At 39.4% G+C, this 18,487-nt stretch overlaps 1 protein-coding gene across 1 annotated transcript in view; it reads left to right on the top strand.

The window, feature by feature from the left end:
• The window catches only part of B3GLCT (beta 3-glucosyltransferase), a 108,832-nt gene that overhangs the window by 40,328 nt on the left and 50,017 nt on the right, over positions 1-18,487 (top strand). Inside the window, exons 5-6 of the mRNA XM_082859744.1 lie at positions 5,789-5,865; positions 6,680-6,791. Of these exons, the coding sequence (XP_082715870.1) occupies positions 5,789-5,865; positions 6,680-6,791 (189 nt within the window). The remainder of the gene's footprint in view (positions 1-5,788; positions 5,866-6,679; positions 6,792-18,487) is intronic.

Genomic DNA, 18,487 nt, shown 5'->3' on the forward strand with positions numbered 1-18,487 from the left:
GGGAGTGGGCTCGGCCCACTCAGGACCTCAGAGGCCAGACTCGGGGTCTCCCCAGCTCATGGAGGGTGGCCAGCTGGACGTTGCCACGCAGGATTCTGAGTCTGGGGCTAGGGACCCATACAAGTGGTTTATTTATTTATTTACTGACTTTATTTATTTACATTTGGTTGTGCTGGGTCTTAGTTGTGGCAGATGGGCTCCTTAGTTGCAGCTTGCCAGCTCCTTAGTTGTGGCATGCAAACTCTTAGTTGCGGCATGCATGTGGGATCTTAGTTCCGTGACCAGGGATCGAACCCGGGGCCCCTGCATGGGGGGGGGGGCGCAGAGTCTTAACCACTGTGCCACCAGGGAAGTCCCGAGTGGTCACTTTAGATCTCACTCTCCTGGTGGTGACATCGGTGCCCAGGGGACCAAGTGAGGTGGCAATGCATGCGTGCACGTGTTGGAGGAGGCCAGTGCTCTGGGGCGGGTGATGCCCTGCAGGGCGACCTTTTCCCGGTGAGTCACTGTGGAGGGGGGCCCTGCCTGTGCCCCCCTCTTGGAGGCTCGTGATGGGGGGCGGGGCACTGCATGTCACTTCCTGCAGCCGCATCAGCAGCCACCATGAGAACACAGGCCAGGCAGCAGCCCGCCCGCCCTGCTGGGAGAGGTCAGCGGAGGCTTTGTCATGACATTTGAACTGAGCCTTGAAGAAACAGGAAGAGTTTGCCGGGGCAACTGTGAGGACCCCCACTGATGGAGAGAGGAAATCTTGGGTCTTGCGGGATGTTATCAAAGGGCTCAGCTACTCTGTGAGCTACTACCATGAGTTCACATTTGGGGAGGTGGGCTTGGAGGGACTAGTGAGACACCTAACACGTGGCGCCGGGGTCTGCAGTAGAGACCCTGGAGGAGGGTTGGAAGCCATAGTAGTGCCTGCAGCGGACGTCCACTGAGTGCTCACCATGGCCGTTACTTTACCTCGCGCTCATGTCAATACACTATGTCGCCTTCAAGAGTCAGCTCATCTAAGTCTATGAAGTGGTTTCTGTAATTCTCCCCATTTGCAGAGAGGAAGCGGGCTTAGAGGGATTGAGCGACTTGCCCAAGCTCACATCACTAACGAGCAGTGCGGCCAGGCTTGCATCTCAGTTCTGATCTGCCTGCTGACACACAGGTGGGGCCTTAATCACGGGGCCAGGCGGCAGATCGCTGCCGCTGCTGTGTGCAAGGAATTCCACGCCAGTTCGTAAACAGTGGTCTGTGCCCTCTCTCACCTTACCCGGCTTTTTTTTTTAATGCCATTTATCCTTGGCATTATATTCTAGATATATTTGCTTACTGCCTGTATCCTGCATTAGGACCTGAGATCCAAGAGGTCAGATCCAAGACTCTGCCCGGTCTTTTCACAGATGTTTCCTATGTTCCTAGAACAGCGCCTGGCACATAGTAGTTGCTCAACAAATATTGTACGATCATAATAATATTAATAACCATCACATGCAAGCTTGTGCCAAGTGCTTGGCATGTATTAAGTCACTTGACCCCATGACTGTTGTGAACCCCATGTTAGAGGTGAGATAACAGACCACAGGCAGGTCTGGGAACTTGCTCAAGGCTGAAGAGCTGGAGCGAGGATTCTGATGCAAGCACTTTGCTCCCAGAAATCAGGTCCCTACATGCTAAGCTTTATTGCCTTTCATGAAGGAGTGAATGATTCATTAAAATAGAGTTATATGGCTATAAAAATGTACATAGTAATGCATTTCAAAGTAAATATTTAATAAAGAGAAATTATATCAATGATGAGGTAATATTTTTCTCTTGTTAGGAAATGACAGGTTTCTGGGGGAAAAAATATATTTTAACATAGGCTCAGATTCCTGGAATGTTTGTCATTATAGCATCACTGTAATCTCCTGGTCCACATGTGAATCCTGGGTTTTTAAAGGCTAGTAAATCTGTCTGATGTATGTTCCAAACAGGATATTATATCTTCATAAGATAGACCTACTTCTTATGGAAGAAATAACAATAAACAGATGTTAATTTTTGTCATGATTTATTTGTTGGTCTAAAAGTTCAGTGCCTAAGAACTATGTAATAGTTGGAATTTGGACATACAGTTGAACTGGAATCAGTCTTAAAAGCAGGATTCAGTCCTTTAGAACTGTTGCCTAATACTGAACAAATATCTTGGTTTTTGCTTTCTAATTTAGTACTTGGTCCGAATAATGAGACCGAATTAGACCATAAACTCATGTACTTAAATTAAGGTATGGACAAGTAACGAATATTGGGAAATAGTCTGTTGACAAGGGAAGAGGCCAGCATCATGGAGTTAAATTAGTTGAGCTTTTTCCAGACAGAGGCAGAAAGACTAAAGTGGTTCAAAACCAAATTTGCCTAATAAAGTTATTTATGACATTTAAAATATTAATCTACTTTGATCCATGTTCCAGTGTTGGCTTTTTCATTCATACTCATTCTAGATATAAATTTTTAATGATTTCTGCCTCCATATCAAGAATAATGGGCTTTCTCCAGTCTCAAAGCATTTTCAGAATACGCAGCTATGCAATCCAAACCCTCTCCCAAATGAAGATGATGAATATATATGAGAAACAGGTACTGAAGTAGAGTGTGGGTTCTGAATTTGTTGGTTCTCAGTAATTATTAGTGGCATTAAATGTGAATATGCCATGATAAAAAATGTTCAAAGGAAGTACTGCCTGAAGGTCCAGTAGGCTTTCTGACTTCAAAATGCTTATTAGGATAGCAGTAGATGCCAGTGATGGAAAGAAAGGTAGATTTTGGTTCAACAAGACAAATAGTGTTAACGTAAGATGTTTAAATTACTGTGATCAACTTTTTTTTCTTTTTTCCTTTTCTGTCATTTACCCATATTTGATTATTTGTATTTTTAGTCCCTTTATGATTGCCTCTGTTATGGTGTTACCTCATTTTTGATAGAATTTTACCTTCAACTTTTAGGTTTGAAATAGAATCATGGTTTGGCGAATAGGCATCATTTAGATGGCTGACAGGCATGACTGCCTTTGTTATAGCTTTTAGCTTTTATTCCAAAGGGCTCTGTTGATAGAACATTTTCTTACTTTTTCCTTGGTTTTTCGTTTGAAAACTCTTCCTTATTCATCCCTGCAATTACATACTAAAAAACTCTATTTTCATCTAAAAGTGCTGTCAGGTGGTGATGTGGCATCTTTAAGGAGGTTTAATTCTTGCGGATAGAACAGACAGTAGATATAAAGAACATAAATTATTACAATCTCGAGTGGTAAGAACTGAGATAAGATCCTTTGGTGGAAAATTTTATTGTAACCTTTTAAATTATTTTATCTTAGAGGTGCTAATACATATGAGTATGTGTGTATCTAAGTCTGGGTCTGTGTGTGCATTCACTCACAGAATATATACACACAGACAGACATACATGCATATATATATGCACACATATATATAAAACAAGAATAGAAGCTCTTGGTCCTTTTTGAGGATTAGTAGACAAAAGTTTATAAGTAGAATGGCTTTGGCTTAATCAAGAGTTAATCAAGACCAGGTTTCTGAGTATCAAGGGAGGACCTATTTTATATTTTTAAGACAGAGGTATTCACACATATTTGGAGACAGTTATCAGCATAGCATACTCACTTTTGAAATGTTTCTATTTGGAGATACAGGGGTACAGAAAACTTGATTGCCATTTTTGTGTTCACCAACTGAAGCAAATACAAAATCCAGGCATGTGACTTAGTAAACAGAAAGTAATGGAGATAGGAAAGATTGTAACCCACTAGTAATCCAGAGCGTTTATTTTAGTCTAGAATATAACTCCTTTGCGCTGACTGAACCTTTGCCTCCTGCAGATTGTCGTGACAGAAGGTATTCGTAGGCCTGCCTCTGCACCTCTGCCAGGAAAGCGCCCTCACAGCCTCTCTGCAGAGGTTACCCGTCTGGGTGTAATACTTGTGGACATCACTTGTATAGTTCCTAAAACTCGGAAGGGTGGTTCTTGTTTGGTAACCACATTTTCGTATTTATTTTTGCTCAAAACAATGTTTTAGTTAAAATATATTTTAAAGCATATATGTAGTAATTTCATCCTTCTGATTCTGGCTCCTTTCCAGTCTCTATTCATTTGTGATGTTGTTTTACATGGTTGGAATTATGTGTTTTAACATTTGACAGAAAGACATTCCCATTGTCATAATGTCTTCATTATTATAATTTCAGTTGCTATATAATAGCTCATTTGCAACTTATTTTCTTGTAAGACTTCTTTTAGTGTTTGCTTTCTTTTCTAGCTAGTTCATATTAGCATGCTCCCATAATTATCTGAAAGTTTTATGCAAATATTAATGTTACTAGTTTTCTTCACACATGATTTTTGCTCTTATGTAATCCTCATGAATGTGTATGTGTGTGATATATATGTATGTGTATATATGTATGCCATACGTATGTATAAGCATATAGCTGTATATGCATGTATATGTATAGATAGGGCATGTATATGTATAGATATGGCGTATATATGTATGTGTATGGCATATACATGTATACAGCATATAGCTAATATATGTGTATATATATATATACACACATACATATAGCAGTTTTTGAAGACAATGAAAATTCCTTCATTATTCAGAATCAACAGTAGGAAAGCCCAGATTACATCGGGGTGCTGCCAGTTCAACCTTTAGGAGTTTGGTTTTTCTCTCTGACGTGCCGTATTGTTAGTGTGATTTAACCTTTGATTGCTGTTTTTACGTTTCATATTTGTCCACGGCAGTTAAAAAAATACTGCATGCGATGAAGAAATGAGGCTTATTTGATTGCCCGAAGAGTTATATTGGAAACCATTCTTTTCTTCTTAAATAATAAACGTATGTGAACTTAAAGAATGGTATGGCATCTCCTTTAGTGTGGTAATATTTCATATAGTTAAGCATGTATTCTTAAAGTCTTTTGTAACAATTACCGGGCTGTAGGCACTACAAAACACAGAATATCCTACAGTTTGTTGGGGGGTGTCCAAGCATATTAGGTGTCTGGGTTTTGACTTGTCTCAACTTGAAATAGATTAAATAGTGCTTAACTTCAAAGCTCACATTGATAGCTTTAAAGATACGACTCTCTCTCTCTCTGTAGTAGAGCAGGTATGTATATGTAACCGTAGTTGTGTCTATTTCTGGATCTTAGTTCCTCCTAAGTTTATAAATTTTGATATTCCATCATTACGCTATTACTGTTGTTGCCTGAATACTTGAGGATTCTATTTCTAGTGTTTAGACCCAAAGCTCTTCATTAGGATGGTGTTTTAGTGTTTTTAGGGCACTCTAAAATTTTTTCTTCACTTGAGGTAAATTGGCTATTATATCCTCTTGTTTAGCCCGAAGTGTTTTATTTTCCACGTGCTTCCTCTGTTGTGTACACAGAGAAAGCAGTCTTTATGCCTCTGAGTTTGCCCTGACTTCCCCTGGGCTCTTGCCTTCCAGTCGCCTTTGCACGCCTGCAAATTCCAGGTCTGCTCCGGGTGTCACTGGAGACCCTTCCTGGAGGGCCTCTGCGCCATGCAGAGCCTGGGGGCTGAGGAGGCTGTGTGGCTTCAGCGAAAATCCTTCACTTCTAGTAGCTCCAAAGGGAAGAGAAAAGAGACGAGTAGGAAGAGCAAAGCGTCAGATCTTTAAAAATACCTGGTTTTAAATTTGAGTCTTCTGAAGAAATTGCTGCGGTCATATTGTGTTTTTTATTTGTTTCTCTGCTTTGACGATTGTTTCTTCAGGAAGTCCCCAGAGTCCTCCTCCTTCACCAGCTGGCTCAGCAGGAAGGCGCGTGGACCATACTTCCATTGTTACCGCAGTACGTTTCACGTGACACGCGCTCGTTATTGGCATCTCTACCTGACGCTCGTAGGCTCCCTAGTTTTCTTACTCAGAGGGTGTTTTTCCCTCAGAGTCAGGAAGTAAAGTCCATTTGGACTCCATGACCACTACTGTAATCAGATTTCTTGATGATTGATTCTTTTTTTTTTTTTTTCCTGTTTCACTAGGCAGTGGGTTTTATTTGAATTAATCTACAGTGACCGTAATTCCCCAGCTCCTTACTGTTTGTCTCGTATCTAAAACAATTCTTCCCAAGCTATACATCATAAGTACTACTTCAAACTAATTAGGTATTTCTTGGATTTTTTACAAAAATGATTCAGTTCTCTGAGTCTCCTGTTTTTATATCTAGTGTACCATGTGTCTTTAGAAGTACTTTAACTTACTATTAGAGAAATTAGATATGTTTATAGTCAAACTGCATTATTCATACAGTTTAAGCATTGATGATTGATTCTTAATCATGAATAGCTTTTATTTTTAAATATGTTTCTTTCTTAAAAGATATAATGTCAATATATTTGATATTTTATTTGAGAATTATGTCTCTTCTGAATTGGGGTTTGTCACAGAAAGAATTAACTTTAAGAAGTCTAGCTGTTTCATAAACCAACAGTATCTGGCTTTCCTATACGCTTAAACTATACACGGAAGAAAAATATTATGGGAAAAAAAATCCAGATTTCTTGCCATTTTGTATGTCCTTCATCCATTTCCTGTTGATCAGTTTTAAACCTTATTATAAACTCACTTTATAAAGGTGATTACTGTAACCTATTTGTTTTTGTCAGCTTTTCTGTAACATATAGCAGAAATTCATCATGGATTTTCTTCTGTGAAGAAGAGACGAGAATACAAATTCCACAACTCTTACAAGCACTCAGAAGATATGACCCATCAAAGGTAAATACAATTTCAATATGAGTATTTTTATTTTGGAGAAAGTGCTTAAGAGAAGTTTAATTTTGATTAAGAGGTTTTTCAGTCTAATAAAAACACTTAATTTAAGATTAAGAAGAATGAAATAGGCTGCTCTGCCTTGCAGAACGGAGCACGTTCTGTCTATGCAATGTGTGTCTCTCTCAAAAAAACCTGCTTTCACTTAAAAAAAAAAGAAGAATGAAATAACAGTTGAATATCTGGAAGCAATGTTAAATACTTCTCTTTGACGTTTGGAGCTTTCAGAAGGATGGAACTTAAAATGAGCCATTTTTAAATGAAAAAAATATATGGGTTATCAATTTTGAAGAATTAAAAAACTATTGATATAACCTAGAGTTAAGAAATAAATTTAAATTGGTTATTTCTCTTTATCAACAATGACCACATTATTTTAGACAAGAAATATTTTTTGAGTACCAACTGTGTATCAAGCATTATGATAGCAGAGGCTAGACAGACAGGGGTCCTGACTGCCTGGATGGTACAGAGTAGCAGGGAGAGGAGGGACCATTAAGAAAACAATTACCGAGGGAGAGGACTGGGGTTGGCTGCCTGAACACAGCCTGAAGCGGTTAGTGCACCACGGCTAGCCTAGCTGGGAGGGAGTCCCGGAAAAAGTCTGGAACTGCCGAAGAGGCAAGAGACTTTTTCTTCCCTCTTTGGTTCCTGGTGCGCGAGGAGAGGGGATTAAGAGGGCTGCTTAAAGGAGCTCCAGAGATGGGCGCGAGCCACGGCTATCAGTGCGGACCCCAGAGACGGGCATGAGACGCTAAGGCTGCTGCAGCCACCAAGAAGCCTGTGTGCGAGCACAGGTCACTCTCCACACCTCCCCTGCAGAGAGTCTGTGCAGCCCACCACTGCCAGGGTCCCGGGATCCAGGGACAACTTCCCCGGAAGAACGCACGGCGCACCTCAGGCTGGTGCAATGTCATGTCAGCCTCTGCTGCCGCAGGCTCGCCCCGCATCGTACCCCTCCCTCCCCCCGGCCTGAGTGAGCCAGAGCCCCCGAATCAGCTGCTCCTTTAACCCCGTCCTGTGTAAGCGAAGAACAGACGCCCTCAGCGACCTACACGCAGAGGCAGGGCCAAATCCAAAGCTGAGCCCCTGAGAGCTGTGAGAACAAAGAAGAGAAAGGGAAATCTCTCCCAGCAGCTTCGGGAGCAGCGGATTAAATCTCCACAATCAACTTGATGTACTCTGCATCTGTGGAATACCTGAATAGACAACGAATCATCCCAAATTGAGGAGGTGGACTTTGAGAGCAAGATTTATTATTTTTTCCCCTTTTCCTCTTTTTGTGAGTGTGTATGTGTATGCTTCTGTGTGAGATTTTGTCTGTATAGCTTTGCTTCCACCATTTGTCCTAGGGTTCTGTCCGTCCGTTTTTTTTTCACTTAAAAAATTTTTTTTTCTTAATATATTTTATTTTAATAACTTTATTTTATTTTATCTTATTTTATTTTATCCTCTCCCTCCCTCCCTCCCTCCCTTCTTTCCTTCCTCTTTTTCTCCCTTTTATTCTGAGCCGTGTGGATGAAAAGCTCTTGGTGCTCCAGCCAGGGGTCAGGGCTGTACCTCTGAGGTGGGACAGCCAAGCTCAGGACACTGGTCCACAAGAGACCTCCCAGCTCCAGGTAATATCAAATGGTGAAAATCTCCCAGAGATCTCCATCTCAGCACCAAGACCCAGCTTCACTCAACGACCAGCAAGCTACAGTGCTGGACACCCTATGCCAAACAACTAGCAAGACAGGAACACAACCCCACCCATTAGCAGAGAGGCTGCCTAAAATCATAATAAGGCCACAGACACTCCAAAACACACCACCAGACGTGGACCTGCACACCAGAAAGACAAGATCCAGCCTCATCCACCAGAACACAGGCACTAGTCCCCTCCACCAGGAAACCTACACAACCCACTGAACCAACCTTAGCCACTGGGGACAGACACCAAAAACAACGGGAACTACGAACCTGCAGCCTGCAAAAAGGAGACCCCAAACACAGTAAGATAAGCAAAATGAGAAGACAGAAAAACACAGCAGATGAAGGAGCAATGTAAAAACCCATCAGACCTAACAAATGAAGAGGAAATAGGCAGTCTACCTGAAAAAGAATTCAGAGTAATGATAGTAAAGATGATACAAAATCTTGGAAATAGAATAGAGAAAATGCAAGAAACATTTAATAAGGACCTAGAAGAACTAAAGAGGAAACAAGCAACAATGAACAGCACAATAAATGAAATTAAAAATACTCTGGAAGGGATCAATAGCAGAATAACTGAGGCAGAAGAATGGATAAGTGACCGGGAAGATAAAATAGTGGAAATAACTACTGCAGAGCAGAATAAAGAAAAAAGAATGAAAAGAACTGAGGACAGTCTCAGAGACCTCTGAGACAACATTAAACGCACCAACATTCGAATTATAGGGGTGCCAGAAGAAGAAGAGAAAAAGAAAGGGACTGAGAAAATATTTGAAGAGATTATAGTTGAAAACTTCCCTAATACGGGAAAAGAAATAGTTAATCAAGTCCAGATAGCACAGAGAGTCCCATACAGGATAAATCCAAGGAGAAACACACCAAGACACATATTAATCACACTATCAAAAATTAAATACAAAGAAAACATATTAAAAGCAGCAAGGGAAAAACAACAAATAACATACAAGGGAATCCCCATAAGGTTAACAGCTGTTCTTTCAGCAGAAACTCTGCAAGCCAGAAGGGAGTGGCAGGACATATTTAAAGTGATGAAGGAGAAAAACCTACAACCAAGATTACTCTACCCAGCAAGCATCTCATTCAGATTTGATGGAGAAATTAAAACCTTTACAGACAAGCAAAAGCTGAGAGAGTTCAGCACCACCAAACCACCTCCACAACAAATGCTAAAGGAACTTCTCTAGGCAAGAAACACAAGAGAAGGAAAAGACCTACAATAACGAACCCAAAACAATTAAGAAAATGGGAATAGGAACATACATATCGATAATTACCTTAAATGTAAATGGATTAAATGCTCCCACCAAAAGACACAGACTGGCTGAATGGATACAAAAACAAGACCCATCTATATGCTGTCTACAAGAGACCCACTTCAGACCTAGAGACACATTCAGACTGAAAGTGAGGGGATGGAAAAAGATATTCCATGCAAATGGAAATCAAAAGAAAGCTGGAGTAGCAATTCTTATATCAGACAAAATAGACTTTAAAATAAAGACTAGTACAAGAGATAAAGAAGGCCACTACGTAATGATCAAGGGATCAATCCAAGAAGAAGATATAACAATTGTAAATATTTATGCACCCAACATAGGATCACCTCAATACATAAGTCAAGTACTAACAGCCATAAAAGGGGAAATTGACAGTAACAATAATAGTAGGGAACGTTAACACCACACTTTCACCAAAAGACATATCATCCAAAATGAAAATAAATAAGGAAACACAAGCTTTAAATGATACATTAAACAAGATGGACTTAATTGATATTTATAGGACATTCCATCCAAAAACAACAGAATACACATTTTTCTCAAGTGCTCATGAAACATTCTCCAGGATAGATCATATCTTGAGTCACAAATCAAGCTTTGGTAAATTTAAGAAAACTGAAATTGTATCAAGTATCTTTTCCAACCACAATGCTATGAGACTAGATATCAATTACAGGAAAAGATCTGCAAAAAATACAAACACATGGAGGCTAAACAATACACTACTTAATAATGAAGTGATCACTGAAGAAGTCAAAGAGGAAATCAAAAACCTAGAAACAAATGACAATGGAGACACAAAGACCCAAAATCTGTGGGATGCAGCAAAAGCAGTTCTAAGAGGGAAGTTTATAGCAATACAGTCCTACCTTAAGAAACAGGAAACATCACAAATAAACAACCTAACCTTGCACCTAAAGCAATTAGAGAAGAACAAAAAACCCCAAAGTTAGCAGAAGGAAAGAAATCATAAAGATCAGATCAGAAATAAATGAAAAAGAAATGAAGGAAACAGTAGCAAAAATCAATAAAATTAAAAGCTGATTCTTTGAGAAGATAAACAAAATTGATAAACCATTAGCCAGATTCATCAACAGAAAAAGGGAGAAGACTCAAATCAATAGAATTCGAAATGAGAAAGGAGAAGTAACAACTGACAGTGCAGAAATACAAAGGATCATGAGAGATTACTGCAAGCAACTCTATGCCAATAAAATGGACAACCTGGAAGAAATGGACAAATTCTTAGAAATGCACAACTGCTGAGACTGAACCAGGAAGAAAAAGAAAGTATGAACAGATCAGTCACAAGCAGTGAAATTGAGATTAAAAATCTTCCAACAAACAAAAGCCCAGGACCAGATGGCTTCACAGGCGAATTATATCAAACATTTAGAGAAGAGCTGACACCTATCCTTCTCAAACTCTTCCAAACTATAGCAGAAGGAGGAACACTCCCAAATTCATTCTACGAGGCCACCATCACCCTGAAACCAAAACCAGACAGAGATGTCACAAAGAAAGAAAACTACAGGCCAATATCACTGATGAACATAGAAGCAAAAATCCTCAACAAAATACTAGCGAACAGAATCCAACAGCACATTAAAAGGATCATACACCATGATCAAGTGGGGTTTATTCCAGGAATGCAAGGATTTTTCAATATATGCAAATCAATCAATGTGATACACCAAATTGAAGGAGAAAAACCATATGATCATCACAATAGATGCAGAAAAAGCTTTCGACAAAATTCAACACTCGTTTATGATAAAACCCTGCAGAAAGTAGGCATAGAGGGAACTTTCCTCAACATAATAAAGGCCACATATGACAAACCGACAGCCAACGTCGTCCTCAATGGTGAAAAACTGAAACCATTTTCAGTAAGATCAGGAACAAGACAAGGTTGCCCACTCTCACCACAATTATTCAACAAAGTTTTGGAAGTTTTAGCCACAGCAATCAGAGAAGAAAAAGAAATAAAAGGAATCCAAATTGGAAAAGAAGAAGTAAAGCTGTCACTGTTTGCAGATGACATGATACTATATATAGAGAATCCTAAAGATGCTACCAGAAAAGTGCTAGAGCTAATCAGTGAATTTGGTAAAGTAGCAGGATACAAAAGTAATTCACAGAAATCTCTTGCATTCCTATACATTAATGATGAAAAATCTGAAAGTGAAATTAAGGAAACACTCCCATTTACTGTTCCAACAAAAAGAATAAAATATCTAGGAATAAACCTACCTAAGTAGACAGACCTGTACTCAGAAAACTATAAGACACTGATGAAAGAAATTAAAGATTATACAAATAGATGGAGAGATATACCATGTTCTTGGATTGGAAGAATCAACATTGTGAAAATGACTCTACTACCCAAAGCAATCTACAGATTCAATGCAATCCCTATCAAACTACCACTGGCATTTTTCACAGAACTAGAACAAAAAATTTCACAAATTTTATGGAAACACAAAAGACCCCGAATAGCCATAGCAACCTTGAGAACGAAAAATGGAGCTGGAGGAATCAGACTGCTTGACTTCAGACTATACTACAGTGCTACAGTAATCAAGACAGTATGGTACTGGCGCAAAAACAGAAATATAGATCGATGGAACAGGATAGAAAGCCCAGAGATAAACCCACGCACATATGGTCACCGTATCTTTGATAAAGGAGGCAAGAATATACAGTGGAGAAACGACAGCCTCTTCAATAAGTGGTGCTGGGAAAGCTGGACAGGTACATGTAAAAGAATGAAATTAGAACACTCCCTAACATCATACACAAAAGTAAGCTCAAAATGGATTAAAGACCTAAATGTAAGGCCAGAAACTATCAAACTCTTAGAGGAAAACATAGGAGAACACTCTATGACATAAATCACAGCAAGATCCTTTTTGACCCACCTCCTAGAGAAATGGAAAATAAACAAAATAAACAAAAATAAACAAATGGGACCTAATGAAACTTCAAAGCTTTTGCACAGCAAAGGAAACCATAAACAAGACCAAAAGACAACCCTCAGAATGGGAGAAAATATTTGCAAATGAAGCAACTGACAAAGGATTAATCTCCAAATTTTACAAGCAGCTCATGCAGCTCAATAACAAAAAAACAAACAACCCAATTCAAAAATGGGCAGAAGACCTACATAGACATTTCTCCAAAGAAGATATACAGATTGCCAACAAGCACATGATAGAATGCTCAACATAATTAATCATTAGAGAAATGTAAATCAAAACTACAATGAGATATCATCTCACACCTGTCAGAATGGCCATCATCAAAAAATCTAGAAACAATAAATGCTGGAGAAGGTGTGGAGAAGAGGGAACTATCTTGCACTGCTGGTGGGAATGTATATTGATACAGCCACTATGGAGAACAGTATGGCGGTTCCTTAAAAAACTACAAATAGAACTACCATACGACCTAGCAATCCCACTACTGGGCATATACCCTGAGAAAACCATAATTCAAAAAGAGTCATGTACCAAAATGTTCATTGCAGCTCTATTTACAATAGCCAGGACATGGAAGCAATGTAAGTGTCCATCATTGGATGAATGGATAAAGAAGATGTGGCACATATATACAATGGAATATTACTCAGTCATAAAAAGAAACGAAATTGAGTTATTTGTAGTGAGTTGGATGGACCTAGAGTCTGTCCTACAGAGTGAAGTAAGTCAGAAAGAGAAAGACAAATACCGTATGCTAACACATATATATGGAATCTAAGGGAAAAAAAAATGGTCATGAAGAACCTAGGGGCAAGACGGGAGTAAAGACGCAGACCTTCTAGAGAATGGACTTGAGGATATGGGGAGCGGGAAGGGTAAGCTGTGGCAAAGTGAGAGAGTGGCATGGACTTATATATACTACCAAAGGTAAAATAGGTAGCTAGTGGGAAGCAGCCTCATAGCACAGGGAGATCAGCTTGGTGCTTTGTGACCACCTAGAGGGGTGGGATAGGGAGGGTGGGAGGGAGGGAGATGCAAGAGGGAAGAGATATGGGGACACATGTATATGTATAACTGATTCACTTTGTTATAAAGCAGAAACTAATACACCATTGTAAAGCAATTATACTCCAATAAAGATGTTAAGGGGAAAAAAAGCAATTACCTTTAAAAGGGAGATGTTTAAGGGAAACATTGGGCGCTGTTAGAAGCACACAGCAGGGTATCCCACCGAATCTGGGAAGGTCATGACAGGAAGTGACATTTAATCTGAGTCCATGGGATGAGTAGGAGTTAATAGGAGAGAGTGCTCTAAGCAGAGGGAACAATATTTGAGGTCTCGGGGTGAGACAGTATGCATCTTGGGTGAGAAGTTCACCGCTACTTTCATATTTTAACATTTTTATCTTGTGCAGATATGATGTTGCAGCTGGATCTTGTTTACCTCTAAGTTCTGTCTGAGCACTGAGCACAGTGTTTAACACTTAGTAGGTGGTCAATAAATATTTGCATACGACTGAATAACTCTGTAAGTCAGCTGTCCTGCTGGACTACATTCAGTGTCTCTGGAGGTTTAGAGGCAGTCCTGGAGTTTTGTGGAGAGGAAATCAGGCCGTGCAGTTCTCTTCGAGCAGCCCAGGCTGCACCCTGATCAACTTAACAGAATTCTTGAAACACGGAATAAGCAGAACTGGGTCCTTTCTGGGATCGCTGGACACCTGCCCCACCCCTGTTCTGACACCCACTCCAGAAGTGAGTCAGATTTAAGGAGGATGTGGAAAAGGAGCCGTGGCTTCTGGGTGCCCACTTGGTTTGTTGATGGGGACACACAGAGTTGGGCAACAGTGATCGTTAGGTTGATTTCTCAAACGCTGGAAAGTTTGTCACTATAATAAAACCACTGGTCTTGATGTTTTTTAAATGCTGGAAGGGCCCATTCTGATTTCTCTTCATGCATTTGATTTCTGGGAAAGTACAGATATAATTGAATGAGAAGGTTGTTAGGTTAAAAGAATAATTCCTTCAAAGGAGAAAAGAATTACGAACGTGTCTCATCTAGTCTTTTCAGATGACGGCTGAGCAGCAGCTGTGTACTCGGTGCCGTATTTTATGTAAAACATTTGTTAGGCTTTTATGTTTGCCTTTGACTTGAGAAAAACTCCAGATCTTTTTTAGGATGTAGGAGTTTTAATCTCCTCCTAGTGTTCGTTTCACCTGGAGATTATTTTTTCCATTATCCATAGCTCTAATTCTGTACAGAGGATGGTGACTCACTGTACTTTTTAATGAAAATTGGAATGACAAATAAGTTCAAAGCAAGTTCATGCAAAGCAAGTACAGAGCCAGAGGTGAAATGAGATGCTCTGTTCTTCTTTTGTTAGCAGTACCACGTGAAAAAAAATCTAGGATGCTTTGTTTCTTTTGAAACTAGCATTTGGGAATAAAAATTACATAATGTTGAAGTTAGCTCAAACCAGTGTGTTTTTTTTCCCCCCTACCATGTGAAATTTTAGGAAAAACGTATAAGACAAACCTGGCTTTGATACTGACAGAGATAAACGACATTAAACTCATAATAATGTGTTAGAGTATCAGTTACTTTGTTGGATTCTGACATTTTTTCCCTTCAATATCATTTTGTCATTCTTACTAATGCAGATTTATGCTGTTACACAATATTTTAAATGAAAAACTTTAATCTTTATTAAAGTAATTAATCTTTGTTAAATTGCCTTTCTAGGTGATTTCTATAAATTTCTATATCTTATTGAAGTCTTTCTGTTTTTTCCCCACAGTATACTTTTAACGTGTATATTTGCTGAAATGTCTTTAATTTTTCATTTTTAATAGAGGTGAGACAGTGCTGGCAAAGAGTAATTTTAACACACTAATAGAACGTTGAGTTATTCTTTTACGGTCTGTCTTGATTGTAATTGTCTTTATTAAGAAGACATTAAGAAAATTAATAAGATGGGGCAGTGTCTCTTCACAGAATCTGTATTAATTTCTCCCTTAGAGTAGTTGAGAGTATAATCCCCCCCAAAATATTGAAAAACAATCTTATATACTAGATAATAGCTGAACACTGCTATTAGTTGTTGAAACATAAAAACATGTTCTGCATAAATTTATGTTTGGAACAGGAGATTATAATAGTGAAAGATTATTGAGAAAGGTGCTAACATATACTGAAGTGTTTATTTTCTTTAAACAAGCTATATTGACATGGTGTGTTAAATGTGATGGTTTTCATCTTGGTTAATGTTTAGTAGTTTGATTTTTTAAAAAGATGTTGAATATTCTATCTCAAGCCAAGGCTGTTTGCCTTATAATCACTTCTCTTGCCCAGTGGTGACTTAATATATCCATAAAATGTCAGGAAGAAATCCTCGGGTGGAACTATGGACCTAGACACACAGTTGTGTTACTGGCTTTCACGTATGTTCATTTATGACTTGTTGCTGAATTGACCCAAACTAAGACTCTGGGAGGTATTTGGAACACAGCCATGAGCAGAAGAGGGCCCTGGGAAGACAGCACTGTATCCCTCCTGCTTTTATTTTCTGATAAGGGATAGGGAGTGAGGGGGTGATGGTTGGGTAAGAGAGAAAATATACAAAACGTTTAGAACTTAGGGTACTTGACTTAAATTATCTGCTGACATTTCTTTCATAGTTGCCTTTGAAAGCTCTCCCAGGCTGGCTGCATCATTTAACACAAAACTAGGGGCACCTGGGACATTTAGGTATCCTGGGATACAGCAGTGAGCAAAATAGACAACATCCCTGGTCACAAGGAGGGGATAGTCTTTTGCAGGGGAGACAGGCAAATGTGAAACAATGTGTCAGATGGTAATAAGTGTTATGGAGAAAAATAAAGCAAAATAAGAGGGATGAAGGATAGATAGGGATGGGCTTACTTTTCTGTAGAGGGTGTTCAGGAAAAATCTCACAGATCAGGTCACATTTGAGCCAAGCGTGAAGGAACCGAGGGAGGGAGTTATGTGCTCCCTACTCCTATGTCCAGCCGCCTGCTTGTCTACCAGGAGCCTCAAACTCAACCTGTTCAGAACTGAACTCTTCATGCCCCTTTTTAACCTCTTCCATCTTCAGTCTCCTGCATCTCAGAAATGGCATCACTGTCTATTGAGTTGCTCATATGAAAACACCTGGGGCTGGTGACTGATTCCTCTTTCCCCTCAGCCTCATGCTGGCACATTTAGTGGAGTCTCCCTCCAGGATACACCTCTCATCTATCTTCCCGCTGTGTTGAATACTATTACTGTGGTCCAGGCTACCGTCATCTCTTTCCTGGACCATGATTTAAGCATCCTAGCTGCCCTCCTGGTTTCTGTTCTTGCCATCCCAATAATCCAGTATCTCTGTAACTCAGATCTTCTTGTTCACCTGCTCAAAAACCTCCTGTGGTTTCCCACTGCACCTAAGATAGTTTCATGAGGTGTCGCACTCCAGGTCAGCAGTAATTTTCTATCACTGTAAAGAGGCTCCATTCTTTAACTTCTCTTGTTTTTGTTGAAAAGTTAACTGTATGTCTTATTTTTGCTCCTTTGAAAGAAATGTGTACACCTCTCCCCCAAAATTACTTTTAAGATTTTCTCTATCTTAGGTTTTTCAACCAGCATTTGCCTATGTGGTTTTCTTTATATGTCTCTTGATTAGAGTTTATAGAGCTTCTTGAATCTATGGCTTGATGACTTGTCTCAGTTTTTAAGAGGATTCTAAGCCTGTGTTTCTTCAAATGTTGATTGAGTTCCATTGTCTGTCTCTTCCTGTTCTGGGTTTTGAACATCATGTATTTAATTTATTTTTTAATTGAAGTATAGTTGATTTACAATGTTGTACCAATCTCTGCTGTACAGCACAGTGACTCCGTTTTACACATACCTTCTTTTTTTAAGTTATCTTTTCCATTATGGTATGCCAGGAGATTGGATATAGTTCCAGTGCTCTACAGTAAGACCTTGTTGTTTATCCATTCCAAATGTAATAGTTTGCATCTACCAACCCCAAATTCCCAGTCCATCCCTCTCCCTCCCCGCCTCCCCCTTGGCAACCACACATCTGTTCTCTATGTCTGTGAGTCTGTTTCTGTTCTGTAGATAGGTTCATTTGTGCCATACTTTAGATTCCACATACAAGTGATATCATATGGTATTTGTCTTTCTCTTTCTGACTTACTTCGCTTAGTTTGAGCATCATGTATTTTAGACCTTGTACTGTGTCCCATGTTGCCCTTAAGCTCTTTTCTGCATGTTCCTCTTTGTTTTCTTTTTTGTGCATAAATGTGGACATTTTTTACTGACTTACCTTCCAGGTCACTATTCTCTCTTCTGTTATGTCTAATATTCTCTTGAATTCCTAACTTGAGTTATTGCATTATTCGGTTTTAGGATTTCCATTTGACTCTTGTTTATAGATTCTAGTTCTTTGGTAAAAATCATCATCTTTTCGTCTGTTTTCATATTAATTATATATTTTTTAAACTGCAAAACCTGGTTTATCTGTGAATCTCTGTTTCTCATTTTTCTCTGTTATTGGTCTGGTCTTGTGCATTTAATATTCTTCTGGGTTGTAGACCTTGTCTGGGTAGGTCTAGCTACAGACTGCCCTTACTTCTAGACCCTTTTCCCTCCAGCCTTGGGCTC

Source organism: Leucopleurus acutus, assembly GCF_964270905.1.
Source record: "Leucopleurus acutus genome assembly, chromosome: 18".
Lineage (NCBI taxonomy): Eukaryota > Metazoa > Chordata > Mammalia > Artiodactyla > Delphinidae > Leucopleurus > Leucopleurus acutus.